Source organism: Haplochromis burtoni, unplaced genomic scaffold (assembly GCF_018398535.1).
Source record: "Haplochromis burtoni strain Fernald_Lab_line unplaced genomic scaffold, NCSU_Asbu1 Contig_13, whole genome shotgun sequence".
Classification (NCBI taxonomy): Eukaryota; Metazoa; Chordata; class Actinopteri; order Cichliformes; family Cichlidae; genus Haplochromis; species Haplochromis burtoni.
This window is the reverse complement of record NW_024582374.1, coordinates 2,894,087-2,909,302: the sequence shown is the minus strand read 5'-3', so window position 1 is coordinate 2,909,302 and position 15,216 is coordinate 2,894,087. Positions and strand designations below refer to the sequence as shown.

The 15,216-nt window shown below is 38.6% G+C and overlaps 1 protein-coding gene across 1 annotated transcript in view; it reads right to left on the bottom strand.

The window, feature by feature from the left end:
* Positions 1-315: 315 nt before the first annotated feature.
* Positions 316-15,216, bottom strand: part of LOC102313823 (gamma-aminobutyric acid type A receptor subunit gamma3) — a 72,652-nt gene continuing 57,751 nt past the window's right edge. The window contains exons 6-9 of the mRNA XM_014332826.2: positions 14,286-14,423; positions 9,337-9,489; positions 6,590-6,789; positions 316-5,595 (exon numbers count right to left, since the gene is read on the bottom strand). Coding sequence (XP_014188312.1) covers positions 5,314-5,595; positions 6,590-6,789; positions 9,337-9,489; positions 14,286-14,423 — 773 coding nt within the window. The 3' untranslated portion in view covers positions 316-5,313. The remainder of the gene's footprint in view (positions 5,596-6,589; positions 6,790-9,336; positions 9,490-14,285; positions 14,424-15,216) is intronic.

The window sequence follows — 15,216 nt, the reverse complement described above, 5'->3', positions numbered from 1 at the left end:
AGCGAGCTAACTCCCTGCTAACTTCTAACTCCATTAAATGTCATAAATTCCGTTTTCATGGATGCCTGGATGTTAAACTCAATTGTTACACCTGGTAGAGCAGAACGCTGATCATTTTATTAAAGATGAAAGACTTTAGACAGTTTTTCAACTCTCAGTAATGCCATAGTGATCGTTTGAAATATGGACCTGCAGCGGAGTTTAGGCCCAGACACGGCTAGTGACGTCAGACTTAACGACCGGATATTAGTTTTCATTATGCTCAATAAAATCATAGCTTTGTGCCTCATGGAGACTCATAAGTGTTTTATCATGTATATCATGAAAAAAAAAAAAAGAATTTCTTGATGGTAGACAATTCTTCAGAAGTGAAGCCAAAATATCTCAATTGTCTCAGTGGTGACACGGCCAGCTGGAGTTTAATTCATACATGAGCCAAACAACGTGTTTTCTGTCATATTCTCCATTCTTCCACATGAGGTTTGTTTTGGGCAGCTTTACTGCAGAAATAAACGTGTTTACAGCCAACCTGGCTTAAGCAGCTGCTATTGTTCCATAATAATTGCAGTGGAGTTGTTCTTGTTTTTTTAATTAAGGCTTGAAGTTGTACATTATTAGGTGTGTGGCTGCTTTGAGTGGCTGGTGGTTGCTGATTTTGCCACTAGATATCTGCTAGATTTCACCTCAGCCAATTTCAGCCACTGAGTTAGACCTCTATAGCATGTTTGTGCGTTTTTAAGGAAAATTTCAAAGAGATTGCCCAAAATCTCTGCGCTCCCGATTTGGTAGGTAAAATTGTAGTATTTTATAGTGTTAACTGATAACTCTGCACTCTACCCTCTCTTCCGGCTTTGTACACTTCTTCTCCAAAAACAAGTTTGATGTCCACACTGCCAAAATCAAGCCATCAAAATGTGAGTCACCAAAACAATAGACTGCATTTTAATGTGACAATTTATCATTTGCCTGTAACTGTAAATGTCTGACTTTTGACATCTGCTATTTTAAAAAAAAAAGCTTCGATCGAGGCTTCACTATCCAATGGGTGATGGCAGACATACGAGCTCATACGTTCATACATTGAAGGTTAACTAAGTTACTGTTAATATTATACCTAGTGACCTAAGAGCTCAGTGACTCAGTGCAGCCAGAAACTTACTTGCGTCCTAAGAATATTTTTCACTAGAAATGATAAAAATATGAAATATTCTGTGTTAATTGTAAACTGTCATGTTTTCCAGACCCAGGTCATTACTGCACAGTTACAAATGATCAGTACAAGATGGCTCTGCCAGTATTTTGGCTTCACATTTACAGTTTAAAGAACATCTTCCATGTTTATGTAAAGTCCAGAGATGAGCTCTGACATAAGTAGCAATACACAAACCCTACAGAAACGTCCGAACATCATACAGAGCCAAGCTCACAGTAACGTTTGACCTGTTAGTGAGTTAAATGATACCACTTGGATGTCTGTTTCTGTTGTTTTAGTTTCTGTTGCCTGATAATACAAAGCGTGGAGAGTCCATGAACAGGCAGATCTCATCTGGCAGGTTACAAACTGACCGACTGGTGAATCCTGGTGATTCTGCCGGTGAAACAGAACTAGCGTGAGATCCCCTTTACATTTCCGCCTTTTTTTCAATCATCTGTTTGACAAAAGCAAAGCGAGGCCTCCAAGAAGCAAGAACTGAAGCATGTGTTTGTTTGTTTTTCATCTTTACATGATAATGTAGTGTAAGAGTGTAAGGTAGAGCACCACTCAGAAAATCTTATTGCATCGCCCTTCATGTGTCAGCAGAAGGGAGTCGGGGCACTGTCACATCTGGGCAGCTCCGCTAACACAAACATGGATCATAAAAGTACATTTTTGCCCCCAAATTAGGACAGAGGAAATGATACGTGGCTGTTCAAGTTGAGAAATAAAGAGATCAAAAGAACTGCTTTCAGCATTTTGTGTTTGTTGAAGAAACACGCACACCAACATTTTCATTTTCATTCATTTTAGCTGCTGGCATAGTGGGCGGCACTTTACACCATTCTTGACATAGTTTACCCTTTTTCTGTGTGGAAATCCTGAAAATGTTCTTTAAATATTCTTTTGCAAGTTGACATTTCCCATTTAAGATGTCATTTAATTAAACTGATGCAAATAAAGAAATAAGAAAAGCTCTGAATTCATTATTCACGTATGCGTTCCTGTACCATAACTCAGTGTCAACCCCGGTAGAGTGTTTTTCCAGCATACCACACCGTGCTGTTTCCTCAGTATTAAAACATTAAAATAACCATTTTAGGGTTGCTCAGGCGTGTCTGAATAAACAAATGAGAGGGCACCTGTGTGAAATATTTGGCACAAACATAGCAAATATAATTAAAAGAAAAAAGCTGAAAAAGGGATATAAAAAGTTCCGACTTGGTTTACTGCCAAAAGCAAAGGAGTAACCGTTGCTGAAGTGAGGTCTTCACCACGCTGAGGTTATTTATCAGAGGTAAATACGTCTTTCTGGTGTTCGTCTCAGCTCAGGGTGGGCTACACTAAGGCAATTCAACGGTCGCTAATGCCAGGTGGAAACACGGAAATCAAATTATGATACAAACAGTCCATATTAAAACTATAACTCTATTTCTAACATAGCCTCTTCAGCGTAATTGTAACTGTTTATTGCATGCAAACAGAGATTGGTGATTGTAATAAGCAGGATTATTGTATTTGTGCCTACAATTATGTACCAGTGACACCCATTATATTGAACCTAGGCATTAGTTAAACAGCAGAACAAACACTATTCTTTGCCTAGTTACTTTATCTAGTGTGCGCTAAGAAGTGGCTGCTGTGTGACGCCAATACACGGTGTGAATATGCTCATGTAGAAAAAGAACACTTCCATTATAAGCATGGCTGCCTCGGCTCCCAGGGTGTTTCATCTCAAAGGAGCCCAATCTGTGACAATCCAGCTGGTAGACATAAACAGTTTTGTTGCGCCTGCTGCCTGTAAATACATTTAACCCCAAAATTTTCCACCTCCAAAGCCTCCACATCTTACTGCAAATGTAAAAGAAAACTTCAGGTTCATTCCATATGTGTGACTCACACTGATCAACAACAACTCACTGCTAAGGTTTCTTTTAAAGAAAAAATTACACATTCTAGAATATTTTGCCTCCGTGTCCAGAGTTAGATGATTGATTGAAGCAGGTTCTGGGTTTCGTTTGGCCTGTTATAACCCGACCTGCTGTATTATTTAAGCTCTTTTATGTTATTGTTATATGCTTTATGCTACTGTTTGGTAGGTTGCAGTCTTGTATATTTTGTCTGTGCTGTCTCTGGGTTTTTATTAGATAAGAGGGAAGCTGGTTTTTATTGTTTTGGTGGGAACTTAAAATGAGTCTAGGTCAGGCCTAGCATCCCTGGATATTATAAATGTTATTTGTGTTAATAACTGCATATTATTAATCTGGAGCTGGCATAGCTTTATTAGATCCTTCTTGCATTAAAAGTTGATGAAGTTTTACTTTTTTATGACATACTTTATTTTGTACCAGGAATATGTATTTAAAGTCAACCTTAGAACACTAATGTTGGGTGATTTTAACTCACACAATGAATAAATATCATTTAGTGGTAATGTCCAATAGAATTTTTATGGTAAAAAAAATTAATATTAAGCAGATCATTTTCTCCTCTCAGAATAAGTGCTTTTGTGTTTCTCTCGCTCACTGTTTTCTGTAATGCAGGGAGACTGTGCCTTCACCAGACAAGGCTCACATGTCTCAGGACTGGGTGGACCGAAAAACAAGCTCCCAGTTCCATTATTTGTATTTTTTTAATTCATTTTTTTTAATGATTCCTAAATTTTTGACTAATTCTAGAGCCGTTTTATTTCATTAGATCATAGGGGAAATAAAAGAAGAGTACTTCAATTTGTTATGTATTGTTGTACTTTAATATATTTTGATGGAAAGTATGTTTTATACTTAAATATAATGTTACAAAACTGCACATTAGTGTTCTAGAGTTAAATGGGATAATTTTAACTGAAGCCACATCTTTGTCATGTTCCTACAGATTTATTGGTGTGACTGATGTTGGTCCTGCCAAACTAAGTGAAGCAGAGTAGACTTATTCTCGTATGTGCAAAAACCAAATTGCAGGGAGGAAAAATTCATAAACTCCAAGACGATAGTCTTTATGCTAAGCTAAACGATCCAGCTGTGAGCTCTAAATTCATATATAGGTCCTGGAAGAAGTCTTCTTATCTAATACAAGGAATTCAACAGGTGTATTTCGCAGAATATAGAAAAAGCACAGCTTTCAAAGGAAAGTATTTTTTTCATAAGCGCATACATGTGGTTGTTGATCTCTTTTGGCTGGTCTTTTGTGCCAAAGACAGACTTTTCTTCAGTAATTTAATTTTCCTCTCCCCTCTGGGTGTAGAATAAGTAAAACCCACAGTTTGACTTGTTACTATAGTAACACAAACAGTATAAAGAACCATTGAAAGAATTGGTTTAACACCATAAAATGTATTAAAAATATACCAGTAAAGCACACGCTGTTATCTTGGCTGTCAAGTTCATTTGAATCGTCCTTTTACCAGCCTGATCTTTATAACATACAGAGAACTCAAAGTGTTGTGACGAAGGAGGGATGAGCCGTGTCTAGTGGCTGAAAGTCATAATGAAGTGATAAGAATCTAATAATCCTTTGTGTTTTCCAAGAAATGGCCATTTTTTAAATGGGGTTCTGAATGAGAATAGCCATAATCAGTCAAAGCCAGGCTCTTCTATTTTTCTTAATAAATCATTATTCCCTGATTATTGTAGCAGATAGTATCTACCCCTCCAGAGGAAGGCACTATGAGTGGTTTGAACATCCTTGGATTTTCATCATCTGGATCTGACTGATGACTGGATAAAAGCATTCCCTACAACACAAGCCATCCTCCTGACTGAGGAGTCTGGGACACATTTTCTTCTTCGTCTTCAAGTCGTCGTTAGTGCACTGTCCATCCTGACATCCCTCTGTGTACAGCATATGAAGAGAGTCACTATTGTGATGTATTCTCATACCTGAAGCCACTGAGGCTGAAATCTCTGCCAGGCACAGGGCTGCACACACACACACAGACACACACACACACACACACACACCACAAACACACAGTCCTCCTGACTGTGTTTTCATCTCCAGGTAACTTCTTCAGGGTCCACAGGAAAGAGTTTATTTGGTGTTACCTTTTATTCAGATTGAATTACCTCTGTTAAGCTGCACTGTCCATCTCCTGAAACCAAGCAGGCACCCTCAGTGTGCTAAAGGTAGAGATAGCCTACCCAGTAGACGATGTTGAAGAGTAAGAAGGAGGTGGGAAAAAAAACGCGGGAGTATGCGTCCAGTTCATGTACATCTATGTGGACGCGGCCTCTCCTCCAACCGCCTTCTTTACACTCCTCGAAACAGCAGAAGAAGCTCTGGCAGTCTTTTCCGTCCAGACACTCGTAGACACAAGGGTCTTCAAATTCCTGCCAGTACATGGAGTTGTTTAAAGCGATGACTGTGTGTGGAGGAGGTCTCACATCGAGGACTGAGTAGTTCTGAAAATACAAGAAGTCTTTTGAGTACCAAATGCTTTCCCCCCATCACATTAGAAGTTTTTTTTTTCTTAAAGCAGAACATTGTCCAGAAGGTTTGATGGTTACAGATCTGAGGTCCAATTTGTAGCCATTTAGTCTCAGTAAGATTAAAGTATTCTGAGGGAGAATAACTTACGTCTTTATATCCATTGATTATGTTTTTCAACTGTGTGTTTTTGTACCCTTGTTAGGGCAGCTCAGTCTAGACAAACTCTTAACATGTCTAATATCTACATGTTCTCCAGACATGAGGGAAATAGTGAGTGTAGCAGTGGCAGTAAATCATTTTTGCCATAACACGGGCAGTAGCCTCTTAAAGCCCGAATTAAAATGTCTTTATATCTATTTTTTTTTAAATAATCGTTCATAATAACCTCCCCTGCAAGGAAACTTTGAAGCAAAATGAAAGAGTAAAATTCAACAGCTTTCCACCTGTTGATTAATCTGCAAGCTGTCAGAAATGATGTCTAAAAATCTGACAGGGAACGTTTTCACACTGCAATCATGATGCTGATAAAAGAAGCTAGACCTAACCCTAACCCTTTGTAGATACTTTGCTGACATGAGTGGACGAAGTAAAAGAACATCTGAGTCTGTTGTGTGTCCACTAACAGTGTCTGGAAACATTTTCATGTGCGACACTAAGTGTAAGATGAGAGCACAGGACATGAGGTAGACTCTGTTCTCGCTGTATTTGATGGCCCGCCTGTCCTGTAAAATAGTGATGGTCCCATCAAAGCGCGTAGATAAGGCACCATCACATCATCTCATCTCTGAGCACTTTTCTTACTTCAATCCTTTGATAACAGAACTGAAGCACTATCAGAAAAAAAACTACTTTTCTAACATGTGACAATAATCCTGTGCATAAATTTTACCGTTTTCCTCAGAGTTCACCGACCTAACTCAGTGAGACTATTTAACACATCTGTTTGAAATGCACAAACTAGCTCACCAGTCTTTTCGGTTCCATGTAGCTGGGTCTTCGAACGCTGTACGAGTAGTAATTTAACGTAGCGTACTCCATCAGAGCAGCAAAGACAAACAGGAAGCAGACGGTGACAAAAAGGTCCATGGCGGTGACATAAGACACTCTGGGCAGTGATGTCCTGGCCACAGTACTGAGAGTGGTCATGGTCAGAACTGTGGTTATACCTGAAGGACAAACAAAAGTCGTCTCAGTCAAACACAAGTTTTTTGGATCGGTTTCCACTTGGAATGTGACTTTGGTCCAAACTGAGTTTTGTTGTTTGCGCTTGCTAACCACATCAATATAAAGTGACACAATGCCGACATTAAAATCTCTACGGACACTTGAGCTGGTGATGCAGAATTATAATAATATCTGTGGAAAAACAACACAAAAAAGCATTGCGTGTTCAGTGTCTCAGACAGTCCGGCAAAAGCCAGGCAGGACGAGGATTACACAGCCGAGAGATTCTCATCGACATAAATATCGACACATCTGTGAGGTGATTGCCTCGAGATCCTTTATGATCACATTAGACGCTGAGACGCAAGAGAACACTGATGGTTTCATTTCAATGAAAGTGCAGCACTGAAAACCCCGATGAGTACACAAAGACAAGGTAGTCGCAGTGAAGAGATCAGTGATACTGTTGCTTTAAACACAACAGATCACCACAAGCAAAGAACCCATTTACCCATTCGTTAAAGTTGCCTTTCAGTGCTGATCACCAGCTCCACATATTTAGTTTTGGACTCTAGAGTAGCTGTGCGTGTTCAAAACAGGCCTCTCAGTTCATCCTCTGTTTTAGTTCTGTATATTTTCCTAGCTCCATCTCGATTTATGGGGTGTAAGGCAGGTGTGGGTGGGTTGGGGCTGGAGCGTATCCCAGCTGTCACCAGGTGAGAGGTGTACAACCCGTTTACCAGTCTATCTATCACAAGGTTAACAAAGGGACTTGTGAACCATTCACATCCAATTCAGAATCACCAATTTATCTAACATGCATGTCTTTGGCCTGTGGGAGGACGCCAGGAGAACGTGCAGACTGCACATGGAGAGTTCCAACTCAGGAACCTCGTGTTGTGAGGAGACTCTCCTAACCCCTGTACCTCCTCTGTATTATAAATAATAATAATCATGAGCAATCATACTAATAGCACGTAAAAACAAAAAAAGTGACAAAGTAGGTGACTGATCACGCGAATGTTTTTGATTAACATATCCTTTGTCAGCACCACCAACAACACTTGTGTTTGGGGTTTGATGCGACTGATGGGCATGAAGAGTGATAATGAGCAACACGTGTGGGAATTCATCCCATGTAAAAATTACAGAAGCGTATTTACGTGCAGTCCTTCAAACACACAGTTATTTCTTATGTTGTATTAATTCATATTTTCCTATTAATTGTCGTGGGGTCGCTCTGTATTAAATTAGTTACAGTAGGCCTTTATTTTATTTTGCTTGTGCTATTTAGTCGTGTTAGAAGCCAAATGTGTCATTTATGTGACAAACGATGAATTAATTAGATATAATGAAGACCTCTATCCCTCCAGCATCTCTGAATAATTTCATTTGTTCGCTCGCCAATCTCGCTTCTCTGTGAGCTTTAAAGAGATGCCTTTAAAGGAAAAAAAAAAAAAACATCCGTTACTGTTTCACTGAGGTTCCTATGGTAACAGGCTGGCCCCATCTATTTTAGGCGGACATCTCGCACTTTTCCTTTAGCCTTTGCTTGCCACAGTGATTACTCTTACCTGACTTCTGCTGTTGCTGTGACACAGAGTTTTTCCTCTAAACAACAGCATGAAAAGCAGGCTGGATGAGAGGAACGTCTCAGAGGCATTTTACTTTTTACTGACAGCTTAAAGTGTGAAACTATGAGGTTCTGTAAAGAAATGTTCATAGAGTATAAGCATGCTACCAAACAAAGTTAGAAGTGTAAGTGTGTAAGTCAGCTGAAAGGTTTTCTGACCTTGACTGAGTCCTAAAGGGGCTTTATCTTTACTCCCACACTGGCCTGGCTTGCCAGATACATTTACAATCAGCTTACATCTAAGATCCATTCATTATCTTCATTCTTCTTCCCGACTTGCAAGCGATTGATCGGCATGCTTTAGAGCAAAGATGACAGATTAAAAGCACTCGTTCATTTTCTAACTCTGTGTGAGCGAACAGTATCGAACACGGTGATGGTGGGCGATACAGGGAGCCTTGTGACACCGAGCTGTAGCATTTTCCTTTTTAGCTCCAATAACAGCACATTCATCAGCAAAAATATAATTTCACACAACAGTGGTAAAAACAGCTTACACAGCTACATTTAGAGGGCTTATAAATTTGAAATTTTAGTGGTTAAACTCAGCATTTTATCCAATCCTTTAACTCAAGGCTGGGTCAATATTTCCTCACTCAGATGTGAATAATGGAGAAAAAGAGAGAAAATAAAAATTGTTACCTTCACAAAAAATGTTCCACAGGACTGCACAACAACAGAAAGCATGCACGAAAGAGAAAAACACAAAAGAGCAGACAGATGGAGTGATTTTAGTGACAAATATCTGAGAAGCACATAAAGATGAATCCTCAAAAACACATAACTAAAAAGTGCAAACTTAAATCTTGTAAGTGGGATGTTGAAGTAATGCTTCCTGTATTATTTCCATGTATTTAATGCGGTGCAGTACTGTTCCTTTAAAGACAGACCCTCAGGTGTCATCAGTTCACTGTACCTAAAGCTGTTCTGGCTGGAGTGGCATCTTTTTTAATCCAGAAGGACACCCAGGACAAAACCACAGTGAGGATGCAGGGGATGTATGTCTGGATGGTGAAGTAGCCCATTCTTCTGCTCAGGTCAAAGTACACGGTCATCACCACGTAGTCGCCTGTGTGTGAAAATAACAACCATGTGAAACTTCTGGATGGTTCAATCAGTTGTTCTGATCATGTAAAAAATTCCACACAATGGGGTGGTTCTTTTCATTTCGATATAAAGTGCAAAAAATAAGACTTGTTAAATACTGGTGCAATTAACCATTAACTACATATCGCAAACCTTTGGTAAATAAGTTTACAAGCTTTATTTAAATATTCTCCCCCCTATATGTTGCGACTTCAGAAGGAATTTCATGCAACAGGGTCAGTTGTGAAACTGTGACTTCCCATACACTTGTTACTGCACTCTGTAAATAGAAAACACTTTTTTTATGCCAAACCCTAGTTTGTGCTGGGGCAGGGCATTAGTAAATCTGGCCAAAGAATGCAAGCTGAAACAAAGATTGTGGAAAAGTCCACAAATGTCTTCTTCTTCTTTCTTTTTTTTTTTTTTTGCAATCCCTGCATTGTTACCATTTAAATAAGTACATAAATGGCGATCGTGGCTCAAGAGTTGGCAGTTCGTCTTGTAATCGGAAGGTTGCCGGTTTGAGCCCCGGCTCCGACAGTCTTGGTCGTTGTGTCCTTGGGCAAGACACTTCACCGGTTGCCTACTGGTGGTGGTCAGAGGGCCCGGTGGCGCCAGTGTCCGGCAGCCTCGCCTCTGTCAGTGCGCCCCAGGGTGGCTGTGGCTACAATGTAGCTGCCATCACCAGTGTGTGAATGGGTGAATGACTGAACGTGTAAAGCACTTTGGGGTTCTTAGGGACTAGTAAAGCACTATACAAATACAGGCCATTTGCCATAAATGTCCCAAACAAACCAACAAACAGCAGTGAGTGACAACAGCTCGCTGTGAAGCAGCTAAAAAGATTAATAAAATAACCTTTAAGGTCACTTATCATACACGAGTTACACAAGTTCCGTTTAAATGTGCAAACAGTTTTTCAACTGCATTAAAAAAAAAAGGTCTAAAAAGTATATCAAAAGTGCCCTAAACACGCATTTATTTTAAAGGCCACCAGAGGGGCGTGATCCGTTGTTGCAAAAAGACTTTCCTTTTCTGTATAAATAAATACGTACTGTTTCTGGTTTATGGGCTCAGTAACTTATATCAGGTTATGCTGATTAAAACATCAAGTTCATTTTGTACATTTTGGTTATTCCAAGAGGAAGATTATCCAGGGTATGCTCACTGGCTAATGACTTCCCGCTTTCCCCTTCCCCTTATCACATCTGGTTTAAAAGCGCAAAGATGGCAATGGCTAAAAAGCTGCTATCGAGGCTTCATAACAAGACTTGATATACAAGCCAATATGTGATTTCTTGTATGCTGTCTGTGGTTTTACTTCAGTCCTTTAGATTTGGTGCAGTAATACATTATTTGTATATGATTTTAACATAAATTTCTAATTAGGATTAGGATTCAACTTTGTCATTACACATGTATAAATACAGGGTAACGAAATACAGTTTGCATCTAATCAGAAGTGCAAGAGCAGAAAATGCTATAAGAGTAGATTATATACAGATAAGGGTAGTATAAATTGTGGAATAGTTATGAACAGATTATGTAAAAATAAGTTAAGTATACAGATGTTTATATTGCTATAGCATTAAATACTGGTTTTACAGTTTGGCTGCCTAATCTGTCCAATTATGGCCCAGTATAGAATGGCTGAAAACCAGTGCTGGCTCTCCAACACAAATCCTGTAGGATTAATATTGACTACTTGACCAAAAACCAGTGTGTGACGATGAGCAACGTAGTCTGCATTTCTACCTGCACATCAGATTAATCACTTTGAAGTGTTTTTTTTTTTTTGGCTTATTCATTTATATATTTATTTGTGTGTGTGTAGTTTATACTGTTAATGAGTAATTATGTGATAATGACATTTCAGGCCATGTTACAGAATAATAACTAATAATAATTAATTTATTATTAAATAATAATTCCAATAAAGTAACAAGTATTAACTTTTCTTTTCTTTTTTTTTTTTAAACATGGCAAATGAAAAGATACTGTTGCACATGTAACCAGGTGGAACTGTGAGTTAGGGTAACACGAGAACGACAGACCACAATCATAATCTTCATTTTGTTTTCCACCTGGCTGGCAATCACATGTCTTTAAAGACAGCAGGCAGGCAGCAGGGAGTAACATGTAATCTGTCAGCCATTAAAAAACAAGATCAGGTAATTCTACTGTTGAATCTAATAAAGGCAGCACTGTGCAGTGAGCCTCTATTTCCCAGCATCACAGTCAGTGTGCTTGCCCTTGCCCTCAATGGGCAGTATCACTGTGAACATGTGTAAGGATATTTAGATATGTGACAGTTAATGGAAGTCTGGTCATATAAAATGCAACAGTTCCAGTTAAAATTTCTTTATTGATGGTTTTTGCAATTAATTTATTTTCATTAAAGTTTAATGTTCTGAGAGATTGTTACTAATTATCAAATTTATGTTGGCACATATATAGATGAATTATAAATTGCTTCGTTCGGATGATAAATGAACGCCCCCAGAGGAAATCTGATAAGCGAATATTGAGAATTTATTTTTCCTTTCAGGTATTTCTACAGTGAGTAATGAAACTTTCCTCAGTTTGCCTTTGAAAAGAGTCTCACAGCTGCTTGTGAATTATTTGCCTGCACACAGACCCCTGAATACAACACCACAGAGTCGAACATAGATTACATATGGATTACACAAAGACACAAAACACGGAGACTAAATCCACGGAACAGCTGCAGAAAGTTCCACAAGATGCTTGGAACAAATGACCTGCCTCATTTTATTTCTGCTTACTGCATGTTGTATGAAGTATTTTTACTTTTGGAAGAGTTTTTACTTAATTTTAAGAGCCAAAAACCTCTGAACAGTACTGTATAGCATTTCTAAAAATACAAGAGCTGAGTCAGCCTTATGCAGATCACATACAGCTTCCTGTGAATGCGGGCCCTTATAAATTATTTCTCTCTACAGCCGATGTTTAATATTACATTACATTAAAATACATTAGAAAAAGTTATGCTTTCAGTCAGTGATAATCCATGAAGTTAACTACTTACACCCTAAAAGAAATTTGCTGACATAACATCAGAACCCGTTTTCGATACTACATATACATCATTGTCATTTCTTTTTTTTTTGTAAAACCTTTTCATCCGTTTACACTCTGTAATTGCTTTTCTGTATTTTAGTATCAGCGTCTGTGGTAAAGTAATTCCAAACGTTTTCATTTACTGTCGTGTTAGTGACATCAGCCTCATCTCCCAACCACACAGGCAGTGAGAAGTGTGAGTGGTGTAAATGCTGAGCTTCATCGAATATGTCAAAAAAAAAGGAGAAGAATAAAAAACTGTTTGTGGACACAGACGTTCACTGTTCCTGCAGTAACTGGCAACATTAATGAAGTCAAGTAGGGCTGAAATTAAACATTTTTATATATAAGAATTTTATGAATATGAAAAAAATAAGTTTTTTTTTTACTGCCATTATGTCAGCAGACTGTAACAAATCTTAAAAGATGAGAGCGTCCTCAACGCCTCTGAAAGCCTGTGAATGCGTTTCAGCATGAATGCTGTTTTCTGTGGTACTGATGCACAACAGCAGTTGCCCCTTGACTCTTTATTTTAGTTAAAAAAAAGTTATGGAAGTTTAACACATGTTATGGAAATTGATTTTTTTCCAGTGGAAATCCAAACGCTCTCAAGTACCGAGTCCACCAAGTCAGCAGGTGACAACACAAACTGCACACAAGACAAAAAGTAATAGTGACGTGGCTTCGAAAGCGTTGGCAATAAAGCACACTAACATTAATAAGCTGCTACAGTAGCTAGTTTGCCATACTTTGAAACCTTCTAGATGCAAGTGTGATAATGGTGTCCTGGACCTCATACTGATGAAGCATTACTTCATCCTCATGGAACATGCTGCGCGTTCTTCTTTTTATTGATTGCTATTATCTATAGTTTGCAAGATGATGCCAATTAGTCTGCAAACACTTGCCAACTAACCACCAACTGGTTGTGAAAGAAAACCAAAAAACCAAAAATCAAACCAGAAACGGAAAAAGTGCCTTTGAAACCAACATGTTTCAAAAGGTGTAGATTTTAGTTTGAACGTGAAGGGCCTCTATTTCCTGTTAGACTTTTCAGTTTCTTTACCACTTCACGAGGAGTTGATGAGTATATGTATTATATACTTATATATAATATTATATATTTTTCCTATGGTCATCTTCACCCACTTTGGGAACCACTGGGCAAAAACGCGTTCAGTGAACTGTATTTAATGACAGATGGAGAAATAAAGAGCTGTATTTTGGGGACCTTTACTGTTTGTAATCTCAGTGTAAACAAAAAGATAACAGTAAGTGGTCTAACTAATGAATATGTATTTATCTTAGTAGGGACCTCCCAGGGAAAGCAAGAGTTTGACTTTGCAGTTTAAACAGAAAGAAGTCATTTTTCATTGACAAACTGGATGAAATCCCGCAGTGGGAGTGGAAGGCAGTGAAAGTCCTGTGAATATTTTATCTGTTGTTTCTTGCCAGATTTTCTTATTATTGTTGCCGTTTCTTATCTGAGCATGATAGTCATCTAATATCCCAAATTAGTCTCCAAACAGTTTGGCTAAACATGATTTCGTAACACAAATCGTTACACAATAAAAGAATGAAGGAGTGGAAATGAAGCGGCACCGTCTCAATGCGCGCCGACTCCAAATATCAACCCATTTCCAGCCTGTTAGCAGCAATGTTTACGAATGTTAAACAGATGAATTTGTGCTTCTTTACCTGCTGTAGTCTTTATGACGTCTGTAGTGTTCCTCAGGCCCATAAAATCAAACTGGTACAGACGCCAGGACTTTTGGTCAGCCGCCTCCACAGAGTTCTTCCTCCACTTGTAAATCATTTCATCTTGTGGGTATCCATCTGCAATTACACAGAGCATATGTGTGTGTGACCCTTGGCACTACATGTCACATCCTAATGATGGATACCCTGTGCAGACAGACCGAGGGCCACCCGGAGCAACATTTGTCTTAAGGTGGATGCTGGCTAATGAAAAGACTGGCATGAAGACAGAAGCAAAAATAAAGCAGATTAAATGAAAGCTTTGGTTCAATAAGGTAGTGAGTCCATCTAAATGTTACGTCTGACCTTCACGAGCTGCACACAGAGCCTGGAAGCGCTTTTACAATTGATCATGTGAGGTTAACGATGGGTTAATGATTCCATTTCTGCTCTGGTGTCATGCTAGCCTGAATCTTTAACACACACATAATCATTTTAAGTAGAAAGGCTAACAAAATTATGATCCTGCCTGACAGCAATTTGATTTAATAGGGTTTCAATTAACAAAAAACATTAACCGTGAGGGAACTGCTAATTGTTTTCAAACATGCTTGATGAATGACTTCTATTAACATTTTCCACAAGTCTTCCATTCGCCATTAATGCTGTCATTAAATATTTACCAAACCCTTCGTAAAACTAAAAATGTATAGAATACAACATCTGTTGAGAGCACCGCTTTACCCAAACTAACTTCATTCATGGCCTCCTACACTGGATTTGCATAAAGCATTAGTAATGGCTCGAAGATACGTAATGCATCTGCAAGGGAACAAAATCCATATAATGCACATCAGCAAGAAAGGTTACAATAGTTAGCTAAAAGTATATCATAACAATGATAATATAATTCAACATAAAACAGGCTGAT